The 25,142-nt window shown below is 35.7% G+C and overlaps 1 protein-coding gene and 1 non-coding gene across 6 annotated transcripts in view; both read left to right on the top strand.

Moving 5' to 3' along the window:
* The window catches only part of PTPN4 (protein tyrosine phosphatase non-receptor type 4), a 224,530-nt gene that overhangs the window by 137,405 nt on the left and 61,983 nt on the right, over window positions 1-25,142 (top strand). For all 5 annotated transcript variants that reach the window (XM_054478748.2, XM_054478745.2, XM_063647371.1 and 2 more), the window contains 3 exons: window positions 5,001-5,089; window positions 19,546-19,609; window positions 24,420-24,592. In XM_054478748.2, coding sequence (XP_054334723.1) covers window positions 5,001-5,089; window positions 19,546-19,609; window positions 24,420-24,592 — 326 coding nt within the window. The remainder of the gene's footprint in view (window positions 1-5,000; window positions 5,090-19,545; window positions 19,610-24,419; window positions 24,593-25,142) is intronic.
* Window positions 21,673-21,779, top strand: LOC129032296 (small nucleolar RNA U13). Its single transcript, XR_008501306.1, has one exon. It is a non-coding gene; the product is annotated as a small nucleolar RNA U13 (small nucleolar RNA).

Raw genomic sequence — 25,142 nt, 5'->3', positions numbered from 1 at the left:
CCGAGGCGGGCAGATCACGAGGTTAGGAGATTGAGACCATCCTGGCTAACACGGTGAAACCCCCTCTCTACTGAAAATACAAAAAATTAGCCGGGCGTGGTGGCGGGCGCCTGTAGTCCCAGCTACTCTGGAGGCTGAGGAAGGAGAATGACGTGAACCCGGGAGGCGGAGCTTCCAGTGAGCCGAGATGGCGCCACTGCACTCCAGCCTGGGTGACAGAGCCAGGCTCTGTCTCAAAAAAAAAAAAAAAAAAAAAAAGGAGGGGATGGCGGTCTATACACCACAAGAGAAAGTGAAATGAACAATTAGGGTATGTGCAGAAAATGTTAGAACATCTATTAATATTCAGTGTAAATATCATTTTTTTCCTGCTCTTTTTAAACATACTGTTGTAAAATAAAACACAGACAGGTATGTATATCTTACTGAATTACAGTAAGGCAAACATCCTTGTAACTACCACCTAGTTCAAGTGGTAGAATGTTGCCAGTTACTCCAGAAACCTTTTCCCAATAACGGCTCCTTCCTACATAGTATTTTTTTTTTTTTTAATAATTTTTGTTACCCACGTGTGCCTTGCTAGAAACTGTGGCTTGGTCTTGCTGTTGTTTAGTGTGTTTTATTTGACTCACAGTAACTGAGATCTCTCTTTTTAATCTACAGGTTGTTGCTTCTTCTCTTGTGCTTAGAATTTACCTGTAAAGCACTGGATTATTTTACCTGTAGTTTCTAACAGTCTGGATTTTACTTGATCACATATTCATAATGTAATTCAACATAATTTGCTGTCCTCTCTATTTCCTGCAGATTGGCAGCTTAATCTAGCAGCATGTTCAGATTCAAGATTGATGACTGTTATGTTCTTTTTTCAGGTGGTGCATAATGCCTGGGTTTTGCTCTTATTCTGTGCTAGCAGCCATTTATGCTGGATGCCTAGATCCATTAATTTATTGGAAGCAGCAAAATGGAGATATCCTGATATATTTTTGTTTTTATTTATTTGCTGGAATGATTTTATAAGGGGTCGTTTTCTTTCTTTTACTATTCAGTTACCCAGTGGTATAGTTCATATAGAAAACACATGGAAAAGAATGTTTGATTCTTTTCCTTTTATTTACCTGGTTTTCAAGGTAATGAATATGAAGTGGTGGATTAGATATTACTGGTAAGATTTAATACAGTATAATTATTCTCCTTATTAAAGCTCAAATTAGCCCATCTTTGGTCACCAGTGGGGAGTGGTCTTCTTTTGGCTCGTAAGACTTTTTTTTTTTTTTTGAAACAGGGTCTCACTCTGTCACCCAGGCTGAAGTATAGTGGTGCAGTCTCGGCTCACTGCAACCTTCGCCTCCTGGGTTCAAGTGATTCTCCCACCTCAGCCTCTTAAGTAGCTGGACTGAAGGTGCACACCACCACACCCAGCTAATTTTGTTTGTTTGTTTGTTTTTGATAGAGACAGGGTCTCAACCTCCTGACTTCAAGTGATCCACCTGCCTCAGCCTCCCAAAGTGCTGGGATTACAGGCATGAGCCACCACACCCAGCCTCCTAAGTCCTTTTGACATGATCTTGGTCTAGTCTTTGATAGCTTTTATGCTATCTAGTATTTTTAAGATGTTTTGCCACAGACATGAAATTATCCATTTCTCCAAGAAGCCCTTTTAATGGAAAATGATATTTCAAAAATCTCAGTGTGAGTGCTAAGGATGCTTATTCCTACTGGGTTGGTCATTGTTTCTAGGCTTTTTAAGTGAACAGAGTTGGGAATTTACTAGTTTCTATATCTATATTGAGATACACAGAATATTTTGGTTCTTAGGGCTCAAAGAATTCTACAATTCACATATCCTATAATTATTTACTTGCTTCATGCTATCCTGTAATTAAAGATAGTACTTATAATTACCATATCAGTTATTACTAGAACAATGAAAATTTTTAACTTTATGAATTTACATTTTCAAACCATATAGCCACTGCATATTATAAATTCTCCCCTTTAATTATCATTTAATCATAGTTCCAAAGATAACTACATAGTTAAAGCTCATCACAAATCTTTATAATCTGATTTTATATTAAACATTTTCTAGTAATATGACTGGCTAAGTGTAAGCATAAAATTACCATCGGAAATCAAATAACGTATTTGATAAGTAGGCTCTTTGAAGGAGTGTGAAATGATGTAATTGTTCATTGATGTTCCAAGTACGATCCACAGACTGTTGCCAGTCTGTAAACTGTAGTTGGTCCATGAAGAGACACATGCAGAAATTAAGTGTAAGATTTAGCTACTTTTATAGCAGTCTTACATAAAGCATGTTAGTGTGTTTTGCAAAAGCATCAGTAGCTGACAGATTGGAAACTTAAACAACAAAAACAACAAAACCTAACTGGTCCTTTTCCACATGTAGTTTGAAAGACACTGTTGCCCACAATCTCAGCCCTTATCTCTACAATAATTAGGTCTTTCAGATAAGTGGTTTAAGAAACAGATAAATATGAGAGAAACATGTAGATGTGGGCTAATAAAATTTTACTGAGATGTAAGCTAGACTTTGGTTTGGTTTGGCTTGATTTGGCAGGGAGATAAGATCAGAGATATGAGAACACTTTTAACGTGGAATTGTGGGCACACAAAATGTATCATAAAAATGGCCTGGCTAGAGTAGAAGATTTTTACCAGTTAGGGAAGAGAGATTAAATGGAAATAGTTGTATAAAGGCCTTGGATCCCAAGCTAAACAGCTAAGACATTTTCATACAGACACTAATGGGGAGCCATTCATGCTGCAAAAGAGCACAAGGTACTTTTTTCGATGCCTACGAGGTACTTTTTTCTATGCCTAAGAATCCAATAAATAGCTCTACTCCTTGTTACTTGGGTTCTAGTGAATAATTTGTTTATTAGATTTATAATACAGTATTAATAAGTGATATGAAGAAAAGCAAAATAAGGTATTTTAAATTAAGGTGGTCAAAGTGTATTTTTTCTAGACATTGGAATTAATAACATTTGTGTCCCTGAAGGCTATAATACTTGTTCTCTCGTTTTATCTTACCTAACTCTAGGAATGCCTTGGGAACTGCCCCTTCAGTCTAGATATTTATAATTTAAAACTTGAGTTCCTACGTATTTCTGAATATGTTATTTTTTAAACTTGTTTTTCTACTAACATTGTATCTTGATTGGCTTCTCTGTTTATTGAGTTTGGTATATCTCTCTAATGGTATTAGCTTTCCACAAATACTTGGTGATTTTTGGTTATGTACTCCCTTTTGTATTTGTGATTTCTGGTTCACTTGGTTGCGAATGCTATTTCTCTTTACTGTAGCCTGCCTTACGTGATGGTTAAGGTGGGAAGGAATACAAAGCCAGCTACAATGTGCCTATAGTTTGCCTCTTTCGGTTTGGGGTTCTCCATTCATTCCTTCTGAGGATTACCCTTAATTCTAAATTTTTGGACCTACTGTCCACAATTGCTGTTTTAGACGGGCTTCACACTTTCATTTCCTATAGTTGAATCCAGCTGGAGTGGGATTATGGGACTGTTTGGAGTTAATTACCACAGCTGCTCCCTACCTGATTATCCTGACAGTAATTTGCAGGCCTCTCTTAATTCTTTTATCTATGGTAACTGAACTTGTACCTGAAAATTTCATTTCTGTTTTTTACCTCCACATAGAGCAGTCTCTTTCCTACATAGTTTGGGCTGTGGTTTTATGAATTTTTTTTTTCCTCTTAGTAAATCTAGTCTTACCACTTTATATCTTTAAGGATTCCTCAAGATGTCTGGTCCATTGATAACATATGTTCATTTGTTATAGATTGTTTTTAAGTATTACAGATTCTTTTGCTTTATGTATATCTTCCCTAATGTATATCTTCTCTAATGTTTTATGAGGTTGGGAGCAGATAGGCTAATAGGAGTATATATTTACCCTTGCATCATTTAGGCTCAATCTTCACATCTTGATCCAGACTTCTAATTGATGTCCTTTAAAACATGCTTTTTAATACTCTGATAATAGTGTACTAAAATAATGTTGATTATTGCTAGTCAAAGGCAGCCATGCAAATTAATATACACTGTTGCATTTGACCATTTATGTATTATCTTACCTAACAGATTAATAAGATTTTATTTCATTAGAAGTTATTGATACTATAAAGTATTTGTTCTAGGAAGACAATGATAAAATCTAGTTTATATTTTATTAGTAAGTTCTATCTTCTGATTAAATGAATGGTAGGTGGTAAAAGCGTGCCTTCTGTATTAGGTTACTTGTAGAATCTTTTAAATAAAGAAGCAAAATGGTTTCAAGATAAATTAGCATCTAAGAAATGTATTTTTATTCTACCCATTCTCATTAGTGTAGGTTAGCTATTCAAATTGGGTCATTTAGTTTGAAAACTCTCACTCATTCTTCAAGGCACAATTCAAATGTTCTTCTCTGGGGTCTTCTAAACTCTCTAAGAATTGTTCTCTATTGTATACTCTCATGATGTTTCTAATGTATTACATTAGTTATAGGACGTCTCATTATGTTGTAAATATCGCTTTATTGGGTTCCTTTTCACCAAACTCTGAATTCCTCCATGTTTTATTCATGTTTGTGATGTTAGCATCACAGTTACTTAGTAAATGGATTGTAATAGTTTTAGGAATGGTAAAATGAATACTAAGGAAAAGGTCTCTGATTTCTGAATCCTTGGTTCCTATTCCAAAGAGTCAGTTCTAGTCATAAATTGCGGGAAATCCTGAGATCCATTTTGCTTTAGATTAAAGAATTTTAATAAGACATTTCAGTTTGGTTTAAAATTTGTTCTTTATTTTTATTTGGTAATAATTACCCTTTGGGTTTCTAATTAGTATTCAGTTCTTTGCAACCTTTAAAAATGCCATGTTTAGTTTTCAAAAAAGAATCCTATTTTAAAAATATATCTCTAACAAAGCCCATTAATTTAGATTTATCATGTTTTTATTCATTTTTTTTGAAGGATCAGAGTAACAATGAAATTATGATTGGAGTGATGTCAGGAGGAATTCTGATTTATAAGAACAGGGTACGAATGAATACCTTTCCATGGTAAGAACATCTATTGATACTTTTATGTTTACCACTGTATTACTAAATATAATAATTTATATTAAAGACAGTGGCTGTTGAACTATTTTAATGTTGTCATTTTACTTGTGAGATAAACTTTATACTTTATCCCACTTAGTTAGCACCTACCAGAAGACACCAGAATAGTTTATTTGAAAATTACTTATTAAAAATTATTACTTATGAATTTTTCTTTTATGGAATTTTTGAAAGATGATCAGAGCTTTCCAGTCTTTTTAGCAGAGATTTGCCCCCAGGGCAAACTGTTTTACCAGCATCTAACCAGTATGGGTTTTATCAGAGTTTAACCAAAGTGGGAGAATGGAAATACCCAATTTAGACCCCTCCTGCTTTCTTATCTCACCTAAGGAGGGGTTGACCTGAGAAGCACCAAAGATCGCAGCCAAGAGGCACAGACCACTAAACCACTAAGACCTAATTACAGGATGAAGGAATGATTCCTCCCTATCCCACACCTTACTGCCACATCAGCATGGCTCATAAATAATAACAGGGAATCACAACTAAAATAACTGTAAGGCTCAGATTGTTTAGGAGTCCCTTAGGGAAACCCGAAGACAGCAGGGATGTGAAAAACAAAGATAGAGAAAATTATAACCTCTGACACCTACAGTTTGTACACAAACATTAAACATAGCCTTATGCCTTGCCAGGTCTACATAAAACTTCACACCAAAGGCATATTTCTTTCTTTCTTTTACCCAGTATATCATATCCAGCATTTAGCAAAAAATTACAAGACGTGTCGAAAGGCAGTAAACGCAATTTGAAGAAACAAAGCAAGGATGAGAACCAGACCCAGATATAGAAGAAATTTTGGAAGTATTATACCAGAAATTTAAAATAACTGTAATTAATATACTAAGGGAAAAGCATATGGAAAAAGTCCGTAACGTACAAGAACAGATGGAAATGTAAGCACAGAGACAGAAACCTTATGAGAAAGAATTAAACAGGAATGCTAGAAATAAAATGCATTGTAACAGAAATGAAGAATGCCTTTGGTCTTATCAGTAGATTATACACGAGAAAAAAATGAGTGAGCTTGAAGATATGTCAATAGAAACTTCAAAAACTGAAAAGTGATGGGAAAAAAGAATGAAAGAACAGTATTTAAGACGTGATGGGAATAAAGAGAGAGAAGAACAGAAGAAATAAATATCTGAAAAAATAGTGGCTGATAGTTTTCCAAAATTCATGACAGCCACCGAATCACAGATGCAGAAAGTTCAGAGAACACCTAGCAGGTTAAATAACCCAAAAATCCACACTTACACATATCATAGTCATGCTGCAGATAATCAGAAAATCTTTTAAAAACCAAAGCATAAAAAGCACATTTAACCCAGAGGAACAAGGTAAAAAATATGTTGTGTTTCTCTTCAGAAACCATGTAAGCGAGAAGAAACTGGAGTGAAACATTTTGGTTAAAGTGTTGAAAGAAAAAACCCACCAACCTAGAAGTCTGTAGCAAAGTTATCCTTCAGAAGTGAAAGAGAAATAAAGACTTTCACACACACAAACAAAAATTGATGGAATTTGTTACCAGTAGACCTGCCTTGTGAGAAATGTTGAAGTTCTTCACAGAAAAGGAAAATAATACAAGACAGGAATCTGGATCTACAGAAAGAAAAGAAAGCAGAGAGGGGACTTCAAGATGGCTGACTAGAGTCACGGAAGCACTTGTGTCTTTCACAAAGAAGGACCAAATCAGCAAGTAGATAAACACACAATGAATAGGACATTTAAAAGAGAACAGAAGAATTCAACAAGGAAGTGACAGGGAACCTCTGAGACACAGCAGGAGAGGGAAGCAAAGTAGCCAGCCTAGCCAGGATCACCTGAGAGCCAGGAGGAATTGCCCATTGCAAGGAAAAGGTAAGCAAGAGATCCTCAATAGTTCACATTTGCATCAAAGATTACTGCAGTCCTACTTATATGAGAGAGCCCCTTGGCCCTCATGGGCTGTGAGACTAGCATAGGGAGCTGCCTGAAGTCCACACCATGGCATTGTTTCAGAGAGGGAGTTTGCACTCCCTCTGCACACCCCCTAAGACCCAGGCAGTTGCAACACAATGCCATTTTGAGAGCTCAGCCCCCGTCAGAATACATCCTGCAGTGAGGCCCAGTAGCTCCTGCATTTCCCCACTGACAACCCTCCATGTCCACACAGAGGGCTGCAAAGTTGCAAGACTAACTGCACCCAGGATGCAGCTAGGTCCTCGAGACTGTATCTCGTTCAGTGTCCTTCACCCTGGGGAATGGGCAGTGCAGTGTGCCAAGGAGGCTGTACCCGTCATAAAGGGAGATGAAGCATGTGCTCACCACAGCCTCAGAGTTGCCTGCACAGGGACATTACCATTGACAGCAACTCACATCCTCCAGCAGCAAGACCACTGTACAGCTGCACGTGCCTTCGGGGGGCTAAGGACTGGCCTATCTGAGCACACCTTCTAGGGACATTTACATGCCCTGTCCACCGTCACCAGTAATAACATCAAGGGCCTGAACAGAGGACCATCCCAGCTGCTGGCACCTGTATATGTTATTCACGAACCTAGAGACTGACCTACCCCACTTAGAACTGTGAGGGCCCTCACATGACATCCAAGGGCCTGACGATAGATGTGCCTCGCCCTCAGCCACCACCTCCAGGCACTGTTGGGGTCTAGGCATTGGCTGGCCATACCTGCAGCTGCTGACACACACACACACACCTGCTGACACACACACACACACACCTTTCAGGGGCTCAATAATGGACCCACCTTGCCTGCCACTGACACCTGTGGGCACTTCCCAGGGGCCCAGGGACTGGCTCATCCACCCTGCCTCCACCCTGCCTCTACCACTATTGTCCCCCACATGCATAGCTCAGGACCCCGAGGGATAGCCCACTGATACTACTGACACCATGCATACCACCTGGAGACCCAAGGACTGGCATGCCCAGCCTGCCATCACCATAGCTGGTGCCCATGAACCAGCCTACCTGGCATTTCCACACCCAATACAGCTTCACCACAACCTCTACACCCTAAGCCACTGAGGAACTCACAGACACCTCTGACACTGATTAGAGCCAAATAATGTGAAGACTGTGCTACTGCACCCATCCAGAACCAAAGCCAAAGCACCCTATCCAGCCAACACTATAGGTACATCACAAGAAAAAGTTTGTTCCTATGACAGCCAATTCATAAAATTGGAAGAAGCACCTGTTACACTAGATGTGCAGATATCAAAGTATAAGGACAGAAGAAATAATGAAATGCCTGAAAAATAAAATAATGATATTAAAGAAATGCAATGAGATATAAGACAGCTTGACAATACAGAGATATCAAGAAAACCATTCATAATCTGAATGAGAAATTCAACTGAAAGATATTTTTTTAAAAAAAAGCCAACAAATTTTGGAACTGAGTTCAGTGAATGAAATAAAAAATACAATAGAAAGCATCAACAATAGACTAGATTAAGCAGTAACAATAATTTCTGAACTTGAAGACAGGTCTTTGGAAATAACCTAGTAATTTTTTTAAAAGGCTAAAAAAGCCTGAATGACAAATGGAACACTGTAAAGCAGCCAAATATTTGAATTTTGAAAATTTCAGAAGAGTTGGGCAAAGGCATTAAAAAAAAAAAAAAAACCTATTTAAGAAAATACTAGCTGAAAGCTTCCCACCTCTTGCAAGAAGTAGAGACATTAAGATACCAGAAGCTCGAAGAACCCCACAGACATTCAACCCGAAAAGGTCTCCTCCAAGGCTCTTCGTAGTCAAATTGTTGAAAATCAAAGACAGAAGTCTAAAAAGAGCAAGAGGAAAGGATCAAGTCACACATAAGGGAATCCCCATCAGACCAATGGCAGATTCCTAATCAAAAACCTTACAGGCCAGGAGCGAATATGGTGGTATATTCAAAGTGCAGATAAACCAGTAAAAATGCTGACTGAGGATACATCACCCAAGCAAATCTACCCTTCAGAAATGAAGTAGAAATAAAGTCTTTCTGAGATAGGAAAAAACTGAGAGAATTCATCACCACTAGATGGATCTCACAAGAAATGCTTAAGGGAGTCCTACATCTGGAAGTGAAAGGATACTATGAACTATCATGAAAACACACAAAAGTATAAAATTCCCTGACAGAGCAGATAAGATATATCTAGAGTAGATGAGAAAAATAAAGGAGTCAAAGGTTATTACTACAAAAAAAAAAAAAAAAAAAAACACCAAATAATCAAGGGAAACAATAAGAGGATGAAAGGAATAAAGGATGTACAAAACAATCAGAAAACAATTAGCAAAATAACAAGAATAGATCTTTACTTAACACTTAACAACATTGAATGTATATGGTTTAAATTCCTGTTAAAACTTAGGCACTGGCTGAATGAATGTAAAAAAACAAGACCGAATTCTATGCTACCTACAAGAAACTCAACTTCACCTGTAAAAAGCACAATAGACTAAATGTAAAGGGAAGGAAAAATCCCATGTAAATGGAAACCAAAAGCGTACAGAAGCAGTTATTTTAGACAAAATATACTTTGTAAAAAGCCATAAAAGGAGACAAGGTCAATATCAAATGAGAAAGGGATCAATTCAGCAAAAGGGTATAACAATTGTAAATATGTACCTAACACTGAAGCACCCAGATATATGAAGTAAATATTGTTAAAGATAGAGAAACAGACTCCAATACAATGGTAGTTGGGGACTTCAGCACACCAGATTCACCACTGGACAGATCATCTAGACAGAAAACAAACATTGGACTTAATCTGCACTGTAAACCAAAGGAACCTAATAAACATTTAAGCAACATTTTATCCAACAGCTGCAGAATATGCATTCTTCACCTCAGCACGTGAAACACTCTTCAGAAAAGACCATATGTTAGGCTACAAAACAAGTCTCAAAAAAATTTTTAAATAGTAATTATATCCAGTATTTTCTCAGACCACAATGGAATAAAACTAGAAATCAATAACAAGGAACTTTGGAAACTGTACAAATACATGGAAATTAAACAACATTCTCCTGAAAGACTATTGGGTCAATGAAGAAATTAAGACAGAAATAAAAAAATTTATTCAAATAAAAACAGCAACATAACATACTAGAACCTATGAGAAGAGGGCTGTTTATAGCAATAAATGCTTACATCAGAAAAGTAGAAAGAGCTCAAATAAACAGTTTAATGATGCATCTCAAGGAACTAGAAAAGCCAGAACAAACCAAGCCCCAAATTTAGTCAAAGAAAAAGCAGTAAAGATCAGAGCAGAACTAAATCAAGTAGAGACTGTAAAAATAATACAAAGGATCAACAAATTGAAATTTGTATTTTTTGAAGTGATAAAAATCAACTAACAACAAGAAAAAATTATCCAGGTGTGGTGGCACATGCCTGTAGTCCTGGGTACTCGGGAGACTGAGGCAGGAGGATCACTTGTGCTCAGGAGTTCATCCTGGGCGACAGTGTGAGACCTGTCTGAAAAAAAAAGAAAAGACAGAAAAAAACTACCGGCCAGTATTCCTAATGAATATAGATGCAAAATTCCTCAACAGAATACTAGCAAAGCAAATTCAATAATACGTGAAAAAGAAACATTTTTCACGTATCTACACGTGATCAAGTGGAGTTTATTTCCAGGATGCAAGGATAGTTTAACATACAAATATCAGTAAGTGAAATGCTTCATTATATCAACAGATTGAAAACCAAAAACCATGCAGTCATCTCAGTAGACACATAAAAAGCATTTGATAAAATTCAACACCCCTTCATGATAAAAACTCTCAACAAATTAGGTATAGGAGAAACATCTTGACACAATCCAGGCCATAAATGACAATTCCACAGCTAACATCAATCAGAACAGGTCAAAGCTGAAAACTTTTCTTCTAAGAACTAAAAGAAGACAAGGATGCCCACGCTGGCCACTCTTATTCAACATAGTACTAGAAGTCCTAGCCAGAGCAGTCAGGAAAGAGAATGAAATAAAGGCCATCCATATAAGAAAACAGGACGTCAAATTGTTCCTCTTTGCAGAAAACCTGATCATAAAGAAAAGTCTAAAGACTCCACTGAAAGTCTGTTAGAACTATTAAGTGAATTCTGTTAAGTTGCAGAGAACAAAATTAATGTACGAAAATCTGTTACGTTTCTATACACCAATAATAGCTGGAAAAGAAATCAAGAACACAATCTCATTTACAGTACCTACCAAATGTTACACTTAGGAATAAACCAAGGAGGTGAAAGATCTCTACAACAAAAACTACAAAACACTGATGGGAAAAAAATTGAAGAGAACAGAAAAAAAGTAAAAAACATCTCATACTCATGAATTAGAAAAATTAATATTGTGAAAATGACCACACTACCCAAAGCATTCTACAGATTCAATGCAACATCTGTCAAAATATCAATGACATTCTTCACAGGCATAGAAAAAGCAATTCCAAAATTCATATGGGTGGGGAGCCAAGTGGCTCACACCTGTAATCCTAGCGCTTTTGGAGGCCAAGGCAGGAGGATTGCTTGAGGCCAGGCATTTAATACCAGCCTACACAACATAGCAAGACCTCGTCTCTATAAAAAATATTTTTAAAAATTAACTGGGCATAATGGCATGTATTTGTAGTCCTAGCTACTCCGGAAGCTGAGGTGGGAGGATCACTTGAGCCCAGCACTTTAAGGTTACAGTGAGCTATGATCATACCACTGCACTTCAGCCTGGATGGCAGAATGAGACCCTTTCTCTATTAAGAAAAAAAAAATCGTTTGGAACCCTAAAAGATCCTGAATAGCCAAAACAATACTGAGTCAAGAGAACAAAGATGGAAGACATCAAATTATCCTGTGAAGCTACAGTATTCACAACCGCATTGTACTGGTATTAAAATAGACACATAGACCCAACAGAACAGAATAGAGAACACAGAAATAAATCCACGTATTTACAGCCAACTGAATTTTGAGAAAGGCACCTAGCACATACAGTAGGGAACAGACACCCTTTTCCGTAAATGGTACTGAGAAAACTGGATATCTATTGCAGAAGAATGGAACCAGACCCTTATCTCAGTATATAAAAAATCAGCTCCAAATGGATTAGAGAGTTACACGTAAGACCTGAAACTATAAAACTGCTAAATGAACATAGAGGAAATGCTTCAGAATACTGATCTAGGCAAAGATTTTATGGGTAGGTCTTTAAAAGTACAGGCAACAAAAAGAAAAATAGTCAAATGGGACTATCAGACTAAAACGCTTTTACATAGCAAAGGAAACAGTCGACAGAGTATAGAGACAACCTATAGAATTGGAGAAAATATTTTCAAATCGTATATCCAACAAGGGCCTGGTATCCAGAATAACAAGGAACTGAACAGCAAAAGCCAGCCTAATAATTCATTTTTTAAAATAGACATTTCTCAGAAAAAAGACATGCAAATGGTCAAATTGAAGGTTTGTGGCAACCCTGCATCAAGCAACTCTGTTGTTGCCATTTTTCCGCCAGCATGTGCTCACATTGTGTCTTTGTGTCATATTTTGGTAGTTCTCACAATAATTCAAAGTTTTTTATTATGTATGTTATGGTATCAGTGATCTTTGATCTTAGTATTATAATTGTTTTGGCATGCCACAAACCACACCCATATAAGACAGCAAACTTAAGTGATAGATATTGTATTAATATTTGTTCTTTCTGCCCCACTGACTGGCCGTTTCTGTCTCTCTTCCTCTCCTCGGAACTCCCTGTTCACTGAGACACAACAGTATAGAAATTAGACCAATTAATAACCCTTCAGTGGTCTATAAGTGATCAAGTGCAAGGAAGAGATGCACTTCTGTCACTTTCAATCAAAAATTAGAAATGATTAAGTTTAGTGAGGAAGGCATGTCAAAAGTCAAGATAGACCAACAGCTAGGCCTCTTGCACCAATTAGCCAAATTGTGAATGCAAAGGATAAATTTTTGAAGGAATTGAAAGTACTACTCCATTGAACACCCAAATGATACAAAAGTGAAACAGCCTTATTGTTGATATGGAGAGTATCTTAGTGGTGTGGATACATGAAACCAGCCACAGCATTCCCTTAAGCTTAATCCGGAACAAGGCCCTAACTTTAATTATGTGAAGACTGAGAAGAGAGGTGAGAAAGCTGCAGAAGAAAAGTTTGAAGCTAGTGCAGATTGGTTCATGAGGCTTAAGAAAAGAAGCCGTCTCCATCCATAAAAGTTCAAAGTGAAGCAGCAAGTTATACAGAATATCTAGCTGTCTAGCTAAGTGATGAATGGCTACACTAAACAACAGGTTTTCAATGTAGATGAAACAGCCTTCTATTGGAAGAAGATGCCATCTAGGACTATCATAGATGAAGTTAATACCATCATAGATGAAGTTAATACCTGGCTTCAATGTTTCAAAGGACTGACTGACTCTCTTGTTACGGAATAAAGTTGAAGCCAATGCTCATTTACCATTCTGTAAATGCTGGGTCCTAAATCTACCTTAGTTGTGTTCTAGAAATGGAACGTCAAAGCCTGGATGACCACACATCTGTTTACAGCATAGCTTACTGAATATTTTAAGTCCATTGTTAAGTCCTACTGCTTAGAAAAAGATTCCTTTCTGAATATTACTGCCCATTGACAATGAATGCACCTTGCCACCCATGAGCTCTGTTAGAGGTGGCAAGGAAGTTCATGCTTGCTGTCACAATATGAATTCTGTAGCTGATAGATCAAGGAGTAATTTTGACTTTCAAATCTTTTTTAAGAAACATATTTTGTAAGGCTGTAGTGGCCATTGAGGATGATTTCTCTGATGGATCTGGGAAAAGTAAGTTGAAAACCTTTTGGAAAGGATTTACCATTCTAGATGCCATTGAGAACATTCATGATTCATGGTAGAAGGTCAAAGTAGCAATGTTAACCGGAATTTTGAAGAAATTGATTCCAACCCTCATAGATGACTTTGAGGGGGTTAAGACTTCGGTGGAGGAAGTAACTACAGGTGGGGGGGAAATAGCAAGAGAACTATTATTAGAAGTGGAGTTTGAAGATGGGGTAGGGGATGAATTGCTGCAATCTCATGATAAAACTTGAATAGATGAGGATTTGCTTCTTATGGATGAGCAAAGAAAGTGATTTTTTGAGATGGAATCTACTATTGGTGAAGATGCTGTGAGCATTGTTTAAATGACAACAAAGAATATAGACTATTTCATGATAAAGCAGCAGCTGGGTCAAGAGGATTGACTGTTTTGAAAGAAGTTCTAGTGTAGGTAAATGCTATCAAATAGTATTTGGCAATGTGGCAAGACTCTCCACCAACAAAAAGATTACAACTCCTGAGGGCTCAGATGATCATTAGAATTTTTTATATATTACTCTGATTTTTTTATTATACAGATTGTTTTCATCATAGTATATTGAACTCTTAATAGACTACAGTATAGTGTAACCATAACTTTTATATCCACTGAGAAACCGAAAAATTGTGTGACTCACTTTATCACAGTATTCGCTTTATTGTGGTAGTCTGGAACTAAGCCCTCAGTATCTCTAAAATTTGGCTGTACCAATATCCAGAGTGAAAGGGGATATCATTACAGACCCTACATACATTAAAAACATAATAAAATAATGTTGTGAGCAGATTTGAATGTTTGAATATTGATATGGTTTGGCTCTGTGTCCTGCCCCCTTCTCCACTCCTCCACTAATCTCACCTTGACTTTAATCTCCATAATCCCCATGTGTCAAGGGTGGGACCAGGTGGAGGTAGTTGAATCATGGGGGCAGTTTCCCCCATTGTGTTCTCATGATAATGAGTGAGTCTCATGAGATCTGATGGTTTTATAATCATCTGGCATTTCCCCTGCTTGCAGTTCTCCTTCCTGCTGGGTTTTATAATCATCTGGCATTTCCCCTGCTTGCACTTCTCCTTCCTGCTGCCTTGTGAATAAAGTACCTTGCTTGCCCTTTGCCTTCTGCTATGAGTGTAAATTTCCTGAGGTCTCCCCAGCCAGGCTGAACTGTGAGTCAATTAAACCTCTTTCCCCAGTGAATTACCCAGTCTCGGGCATGTTTTTATTAGCAGTGTGAGAATAGACTAATACAAATACCATTAATAAATTTCACAACATAGATTAAATGTGCAAATTCCTTGAAAGACACAAATTTAAAAATGACCTGAGAAGAAAAGAAACTTGAATAGATCTGTATCTATTAAAGAAGTTTAAATTGTAATTAGAAACCTTTTGAACATTAGAACTCCAGGCCCCTTGTTGTGAATTCTGTTGAACATTTAAAGTAGAAGTAAGGCCAATTTTACATAAGCTCTTCTAGACAATAAAGAAGGAACGTGGTTTATGTGATTATTACCTTGATGTTAAAACCAGACTAAGACCTTACAAGGAAAGAAAACTGCAGTTACTCATGAACATAGATGCAAAAATACCTAATAAAAGTTTAGCAAATTCTATTCAGTAATATATAAAAATGACAATTCATCATGTTCAAATGGGGGTTATTTTAAGAATATAAGATTGCTTTAACATCTGAAAGTCAGTCAGTATAATTAACCATACTATTATAATAACATAGAAAAACGATTTGAGCATTTCAATAGATGCAGAAAAAGAGTTTGACAAAATTGACCATTCATGATAAAAAAAAAAAAAAAGACATAGCTGACTGTAAATACGAGGCACTTTCTATTTTGATTAAGGGCATCTACCAAAAATCTGCTAATATTATACAAAGTGGTGAAAGTCTCAATGCTTTTTATATAAGATGAGGAAAATAAATGCTTCATCTCACTACTTCTCTTCAGCTTTGTACACCAGGTCCTTACTAGTGTTTTAAAAAAAGAAAAAGGAAAAAGGAATAAAAGGCAAACAAATGGGGAAGAAAAAAATATAATGGCTTTCCTTATAGATAAAAATATATATATAGATTGGCTGAAAATAAAGAGATAAAAAAGGTGTACCATGCAAGTAGTAAGCATTAAGGAGACTAGAATGACTATATTATTATAATATATACAGTGGTCCAACCAGTCTAGAAAACTATTCTGTAGTTTCTTAAAAAGTTAGAAATATATCTACCATATGACCTAGCTGTTTCACTCCTACCTGGTATTTGACCACCAGAAATTAAAGCAAATGTTCGTACAAAGACTTGCACACATGTGTTCAAAGTGACTTTATTTGTAATAGCCGAAAACTAGAAACAACTTAAATATTCATCATGAAGTGATGGCTATTTCCATCCATGTTGTGGTATATCCATAGAATGGAATGCTCCTCAGCAAAGTGGAGAAAAGATTTAGTGAAAAACACAATGCAGATGAATCTCTAAATGATTAAGCGGAGTGACAGAAGACAGATGAAGAAAAATACATACTGTATGCTTCCATTTATATAAATTCTAGAAAATTCAATCTGTAGGGACGAAAAGTTGGTCAGTGGTTACGTAGGTGGGATGGGTTGCTGTGTTGGAGTTCTGGAGGAGGATTACTGTGTGGCAGAAGGAATCTTTTGGAAGTGATAGATATGTTCACTATCTTGACTGTGATGATGGTTTGATAAGTACGTATGTATGTCACACTTACCAAAGTATGTACTTTAAATATGTGCATTTTGCATGTCAGTTATACATAATAAAATGCTTAAAAGGGAAAATGAAAAGATGCATTGGTGGTATAATGGTGAGCCTAGCTGCCTTCCAAAACCATGTGAAAGTTAATCAGTAAAACAGTATAAAATAGTTATATGATTACATAATTGGCATTCCGGTAGAAACAGAAAACTTTGGACAAGTAGCAAAAAAATATTATGGTAGAGATAAATCCAAGTATGTTAATTATTATCAAAACTGTAAATGTGTTGAATATTCATATTGAAAACATCAAACTGAATTTTTAAATAACTATTGATATAATCTACGTACCATAAATTTGCTTATTAAAGTATACAGTTTAGTGGTTTGTGGTATAGTTTCAGGGGCAGCATCACCATAATCTAATTTTGAATCATTTATATTACCCCTAAAAGATAACCTTGTAATTATTAGGAGTAATTCCCTGTTCTTTTCTGTGCTTTTTATTTGCCAGAAGTCTTAGGCAATCACTAATCACTATCATATATCGCTATAGATATGCCTATTCTATATATTCTATTAATACTGAATGAGATCATGTACTATGTGGTCTTTTGTGATTGATTTTTTTCATTCATTTTTGAGGTTCATCCACATTGTAGTATGTATCAGTTTTGCTTTCCCCTTTATTGCTGAATAATTTTCCATTTTATGGTTATACCATGTTTTGATAACCAGTTCACCGATTTTTTCCCCTTTTTAGCTAGTAAGAATTATGTTGCTCTGAACATTTGTACAAGTTTTTGTGTGGACATGTGTTTTCATTTTTCTTGAGTGTATATATCTAGGAGTGGAATACCTGGGTTTGCTAAACTGTTTTCAAACATGGCTGCATCATTTTATGTTCCCACCAGCATTGCATGTGGGTTTAATTTCTCCAGATTCTCACCAGCACTTGTTATCTGCATTTTTATTATAACCATTCTAGTGAGTGTAAAGTAGTATCTCATTGTAGTTTTTATTTGCATTCCCCTGCTGGCTAATGATAATGAGTGTTTTTTCAAGTACTTATTATTGTTTCATATATTTTGGATTATTCAAACTGGATTTTTAAAAATCAATCTGAGCCAGATGCAGTGGCACACACCTATAGTCCCAGCTACTCAGGAGGCTGAGGCAGGAGGATCACTTGAGCCTAGGAGTTTGAGGCCAGGCTGGGCAACATAGCAAAACCATGCCTGTAATAGGATACATTTTAAGATGGCAAAGGCGAACCTTAAACTGAAATGTAAAGTCATTGTAAAACCTCTGATGTCAAGTGAAAAATGCGTAGTATGTCTAATGATTTATTAACTACAGGAAGGGATTGTTCCAGTTAAAAAAAAAAATCAGTCTTTATACTGTTTACAAGAGACATACCTAAAATGTTATACAAAATGACAGAAACATTGAAAAAGATAAACCAGGCATATAGAAGCCAAAAGAAAATGGTTATAGCTATATTACTGCTATATAAAATAGATACTGTTTGAAAGATTTTTAATTTATACATTGGTATTTTTCTGAAAAAACTTTGTGGAAAATACAAGTCACACAAAATACATTTATAAGAAAATAAAAGTTATACAAAATATATATTGTGCCACACAGAGCATTCAGTGAAAAGATTTTTATTCACTGATTGATACCTTCCTGGGAATTTTTGAAATTAAGGTGATTTGAAACTGGCCTAGATTTCCTTTCTCTTGATCATTTAGAAATGAACAGTGTTTTTTGTTGTTTAACTTCTGAAATATCAGTATGTCTTCATAGGACTTTTTGAATTGAGGCACCTGGCTTTTTTTCCATAAATACAGTCAATAGTTACTCAATTTTTTTTTTCTTCTGGAAATAATGCCCTCTCTCTATGACAGAATATTTTTCCCATGTTGTTATATCCCTGTCGAGTGAAAGCTCAGTATCCAAAAGTAAAATACAAAGTTTTCAAATCAGAAACCTAAACATACCTCTTCTTCCCTACTCCAAACATGCATGCTTGGACTCATGCATTTGCCTCTTCAAGTGATTAAAGTGTGAGAAGTTTATTTTTTGAGAATGCTAAGAGCTTCTTGGATAGATAGGGCCATAAGCCATAAAGATTAAGACTTAGAATTATCATGAAAATATTTACTTAGAAGATTGAGACAGGATCCTGAAGGACATTTTTCTCAGTAAGAAAGATCAAATCTCTTTAGCCTTATTACCCTTATATCTTAAAGTTTACAAAGACTGTGTTTACTGTGTTACTTATTATATAGTTTGAATGAGACAAAATGACTTAGCTCATATTTATTGTACTAATAAGGCTTTGAGAACGCTTATGGCATTATGTGGGTTGCGTTTAAGAAGAAGTGTGGTGTACAAAGGTAAATTTTTAAAATTTAATGCTTTTTAAAATTAAAAGTGTTTTTAGGGTTGTTCCATAAAGTAATGAAATCTTACATTTTTCCAAGGCTTTCTTATAGTTTTAGAGAGTAAACAACTGAGTTAGTGATAGTTTCTGAAATTTTAATTTGTGACATCTGTTTTTAAGTATTTCTGTAGATACAAAATTTTCCTCAGTTGAACACAAATACTAACTATTTTTTCCATGAAGCACCACAAACTTTCAAATCTTTATGTACTATGTGTATGTATATATGATAAAATGTTTAGGTATTACTAAATATACACTTAAAACATTTTTTCATAATTTGTTAATATTTTTATCACTATTTAATACTTTGAATAATTTATTGTCTTTTGTCCAGGTTGAAGATTGTAAAAATTTCTTTTAAATGCAAACAGTTTTTTATTCAGCTTAGAAAAGAATTGGTGAGTACTGATTTAATAATTATTGATATAAATGAAGCCTTTTAAGAAATACCCATTCATGACAGAACTTTTCTATTATTAGTACAAGTGAAAGTGCAATTAATACTGTGGATAACTGCCTGCTGAGGTGATGAATTCACTTATTATAACAAAATGTACTTGTTTTTCCAATGTGTATGTGGTTCTAATTTAAAGTTCTTCTAGATATTCCTCTTGCTGTTTCTCGAACTTAGAAACTGATTTCTCACACATAATGTTCATTGAAAACCTCAGGGTCCATTTATGAAGGGCAGCAAATGAGCATTTCATATATCCCTTTTTCCCTACTAAATCTATAGTACTTACTTTTGTATATAAGTTCATTTTATTTTAGGGGAACTGAGTGTTACAAGTTCATGAACTTATAACACATTGCCTCCCTTTGTTGGAGTGGTAATGGCTTTATATATTAAAAATAACAAATTGAGTTGTCATGGAAAGTACAGTGTTGGAAATAATTTCATCTTGTAAATGATTTTATCTGTTTCATTAAATCAAACTAACCTTATCCTTTGATGTACATTATTTCTTAGAAATCTGAGAAGTCTTGGCAAATTAGTGCAGATTTCAAGATGGTTGTGTATGTGTGTAAAATGTATTTGAAACCATAAAAATGTCTTTGGGGCTGTCCTCAGTGGCTCAATCCTGTAATCCCAGCACGTTGAGAGGCTGAGGTGGGAGGATCCCTTGATGCCAGGAGTTCCAGACCAGCCTTGGCCACATAGTGAGACACTGTCTCTACAAAAAAAAAAAAATGGAAAAAAAAATTGGCCAGGTGTGATGATGTGTGCCTCTAGTCCCAGCTACTCAGGAGGCTGAGGTGGGAGGATCTCTGGAGCCCAGGAATTCAAGGCTGCAATGAGCTATCATCACACCATTGCACTCCAGCCTGGATGACATAGGGAGGCTCTGTCTCCAAAAAAAAAAAAAAAAAAAAAAGGCCTTTGGGTACAGTCGTGGCTTCTGCCTGTTATCTCAGCTACTTGGAAGGCTGAGGTGGGTGGATAGGTTGAGCCCAAGAGTTCAAGGCTGCAATGAGCTGATTGTGCCACTGTACTCCAGCATGGGCAACAGAGCAGGACACCACTGCCTCTTGAAAAATAAAGAAAGTCTTTGAATCAGCTCTGTTGTATTGATCTACTACGTGATTATAAACTATGGTTTATCGTTTATGTTCATAAAATATAGAGGGATTTTTTTCAAGAGAATTTTTATTGAAATAAAACATAGTACCAAAAATGTGCATATTTTAAGTACACAACTTGATGAAGTGAACATATCCATATCAGCACCTCCAAGATATGTAGTATATGTACTGCCTTCTAATATGTAGAACTTTACCAGCACCCCAGATGCTTGAAATGTTGCTGTTGGAGCTGATGCCCACTTCCAGTCATTAAGCCTCCTGGAAGGTAAACATTACTCTCATTTGTATGACCATGGATTAGTTTGCTTATATTTGAACTTTAAAAATTGAAATTATACAGTTGTTGTCTTTACTGTCTGCCTTCTTCCCCTTAATATTTTTTGTGAGATTCATCCATGTTGTTGCATATAACATTAGTTCGTTCCATTTATGTATGGTAGTCCTCTGAATGACTATGCCACAAATTATTAATTCATTCTGCTGCTAATGGACAGCTTTGCCATTTCCAGGTTGGGGATATTATGACTAATGCTGCTAATGGAAATTATTTTACATGTTTTAAAATTTAGGTGATTAAAATGTAATATTGTTATCTGGAAGCTAGAGGACAAATATTTTACTTTAAGTAATCATAGATGGCACTGTAGAAGTCAACTTTTCTAATTTGACTTATAATAATATCCCATCATAATACTAGTGTTATTAATAATAGTTATAATATCCAGCCTTTATTGAGAACTTACTATGCAGTCATTTTCATATCACTGAATCCTCACTCTCATTTTCTGAAGTAGTGTACCAGTTAAAAATGTATTTACCAATAAGTGATAACAGCAATAATAGCTAACTGACAGTTGATTAAAGACAGTATACAGGGATCCTTTTGTGGTTCATAAGTATGATAATTAGATTTTCATGCTATTGGGTGAGATATGCCTTCCTCAGACTTTGTTACAGCATAGGCACATTACAACCTGTCTGATAGGAGAAAGAAAGTAAAGATGGTATACAGGCCAGGCGCGGTGGCTCACGCCTGTAATCCCAGCGCTGTGGGAGGCTGAGGTGGGTGGATTGCTTTAGGCCTGGAGTTCAAGACCAGCCTGGCCCGCATGGCGAAACCCCATCTCTACTAAAATACAAAAAAATAGTTGGTTGTGGTGGCACGCACCTGTATTTCCTGTTGCTTGGGAGGCTAAGGCACAAGAATCTCTTGAACTAGGAGGTGGAGGTTGCAGTGAACCGATATCGCACCACTGTACTCCAGCCTGGACAACAGAGCGGGACTCTGTCTCAAAAAAAAGAAAAGAAAAAAAAAGACAGTATACAGGCGTACTCTGTAAAAGGTGGCCTTGTTAATGTTTTCTCTCTAAAACATCTCTTTGTTTTTAAATACCCAAACTTCATACAATATACTTATCTCTCAGTACAACTTTTTTTGTGTTGTTTAGAAATTGGACAAGAAAAAGTTTTGTTACATTTCAAATATAATTGATAGAATATGGAAATTACTTATAGACTTTTTGAAAAGTATACGAAGTGTCAAAATGGGTGAATATGTATGCATCTTAGATGCTGACAGTGAGAAGCATTAGTGCATTATAGTAGCTGAGACATTTTCTGTTATTTTGTGTAATGTTTATGGCATATGGTAAAACATATAAACTATATATGTTAGTGCAAACAAAACAACTATTAACCATAATTAAGACTTAATTTTCTGCTAATCAAGAAGTGATGTTTTAAGCATATTCCCTTCTAATATGATAGTTTAATACTTGATACATGGGCATTTATTTGTGTATTAGTCACAGGAAATATCTTAATGAACTTTTGATGGGCAACGATTTCTTTAACCGGACATAGAAGGAAACCTTCATACCCTTAAAAGATTGATGATTTGGACTATGTTAAAATTAATAACTCTGTTCATCAAAAGATATCACTAAGAGAGTGAAATAGTATAGAATATCATATAATACACACAGAATCCTTGGTTGTATATGCATCCTGATAGAAATATATGCCAGTGAATTGAACAGACACTTCACAAATGAGGATATCCACGTGGCCATTAACATTGAACCTCAATAATTATAAAGGAGGTTCAGATTATAACCAAAATGTGCTACCTCTACATACACAACAGAATAGTAAGGGGAAAGAGATTGATAAACCAGTGGTTGGTGAATATATGACACATATGCTACTGGTGGGAGGGATTATATATTGATCTACCCATTTTGGAAAACTGTTGGGCATTATCTACCAAAGCTGAGCATATGTGTATATCATATGACCCAGCAACAGAAATGTGCATATGTGTACACCAGAGAACATACAGGAATATGCATGGCTGCATTCTTCTTATATCCCCAAACTAGAAATATCAAATGTCTGTGAACAGTAAAGTAGATAAGTTAACTGTTAAATTCATTATAATAGAGTACTGTGGAAATTAGTGAATTACTGCTTCGTAAACTTTGAATTTATATCAGAAACATAATGCTGAACAAAAGCCAGACTTAAAGACACATATGTGTGATTCCATGTATGTACAATAAAGTTCAAAAACAAGCATGACTATTCTATGGTGATAAAGGCAGAAGAGTGATTAACTTTGGGAAGGTAATCTGGTAGAAAGGGGAGACAAAGGATACTTCTGTGGTGGTAGTAGTGATCCATTTCTGGAACTGGGTAAAGGTTACATGGTTGTATTTATTGTGTGAAAATCAGAGCTGTGCAATTATGGGATGTGAATGTTGCTATATGTGGTTTACTTTAATGAAATTATTTATTTAGAAATTTGTACCAGTTTTCAAGAAAATGGAAAATTATTTTAGTGCTAATTTTAAAATTTGAATTACGTAATAGTGTTCAGAGCTGCTGAATGTTCTTATTTATTTACAATCTAGACATATTTTAAATTAGGAATATTGTTAAAAGTTGTGATGATATATTTTAACATTTAATTTATGGCCTAGAATTATATTTTGAAACAGAGTCATAGCTAATGTTGAAAACAGATACATACTAAAAGTTTGAACTCATTTCTCACTATGATCTAAGGTTAAAGTTCCTAAGAGTTGTAATATGAATGAACAAGGCCAGCACGGGGGCTCATGATGTAATCCCAGCACTTTGTGAGGCCAAGGCAGGTAGATCACTTGAGGTCAGGAGTTCAAGACCAGCCTGGCCACCACGGTGAAACCCCATCTCTACTAAACATAGAAAAAGTTAGCTGGGTGTGGTGGTGCATGCCTTTAATTCCTGCTGCTCGGGAGGCTGAGGCACAAGAATCACTTGAACCCATGAGGTGGAGGTTGCAGTGAGCCAAGATGGCACCACTGCACTCCAGCCTGGATGACAGAGTGAGACTGTGTCTCAAAAAAAAAAAAAAAAAGACTGAGTTAGGTCCAGATTTTGCAGGCTTTTGCGTATACTTCATTGCCTTTTTATTGGATAAGCAAAAAAGATCCTAGATAAAAGATCCTATAGGTTCTATCTATAGCATTAACAAGTTCATGTTTACAAGGCTAGAATAATTTATCTGTCAAAAGTAAATTAAATGGAGCATTAGATCCTGACATTTTCCTGGTATTCTCTGCGTTTTGTCATTTATTACAGCATGAATCTAGAGAAACATTATTGGGATTTAATATGGTGAATTACAGAGCATGTAAAAATTTGTGGAAAGCATGTGTAGAACATCACACATTCTTCCGTTTGGACAGACCACTTCCACCTCAAAAGAATTTTTTTGCACATTATTTTACATTAGGTTCAAAATTCCGGTACTGGTAAGTATTGCTTCTGTGTTAAGGCTTTATTGTTGGATTTTTTTTCCTTTCTTTAAAATAAAGATGTAGTTTATGGAACCATACAACCTTTGTTACACATACTTAACTGAGTCAAAAATCCCTATGGATTGCAGCCTCTATATCAGTATCATTAAAAAGTTCTATAGGTTCTTGTGATATGCTACAGGCTTGAGAAACCAGTTCTGTTTTCTGTATTTGCTGGTCATTATTTTCTGGAGTAAATTAACTATATTTACTTATTTACAATAAAGACAGATGACATAATTTCTATTGTGTCTTTATTAGATATTTGCTTGAAAACTTTTCTTTGTTCTAAGACACCCAAGATATCTTATGCCTAAAACTATATAATTATTGTTTTTTAATTTAGAATTTAGCATATTTTTCGGTTGTCAAACCCTTTATTGTAAAGTGTTCAAAACAGTCACAAGGCGAAATCAGATTTAGTCATTGAACAGTAACCCCAGGTTCCATTTCCTAAAATTGTTTTATTCTTGATAGCTTTTATTTTTTCCTGAAGGCAACAAAT

Source organism: Pongo pygmaeus, chromosome 11 (genome assembly GCF_028885625.2).
Source record: "Pongo pygmaeus isolate AG05252 chromosome 11, NHGRI_mPonPyg2-v2.0_pri, whole genome shotgun sequence".
NCBI lineage: Eukaryota > Metazoa > Chordata > Mammalia > Primates > Hominidae > Pongo > Pongo pygmaeus.
This window is presented reverse-complemented; position numbering and strand designations above follow the sequence as displayed.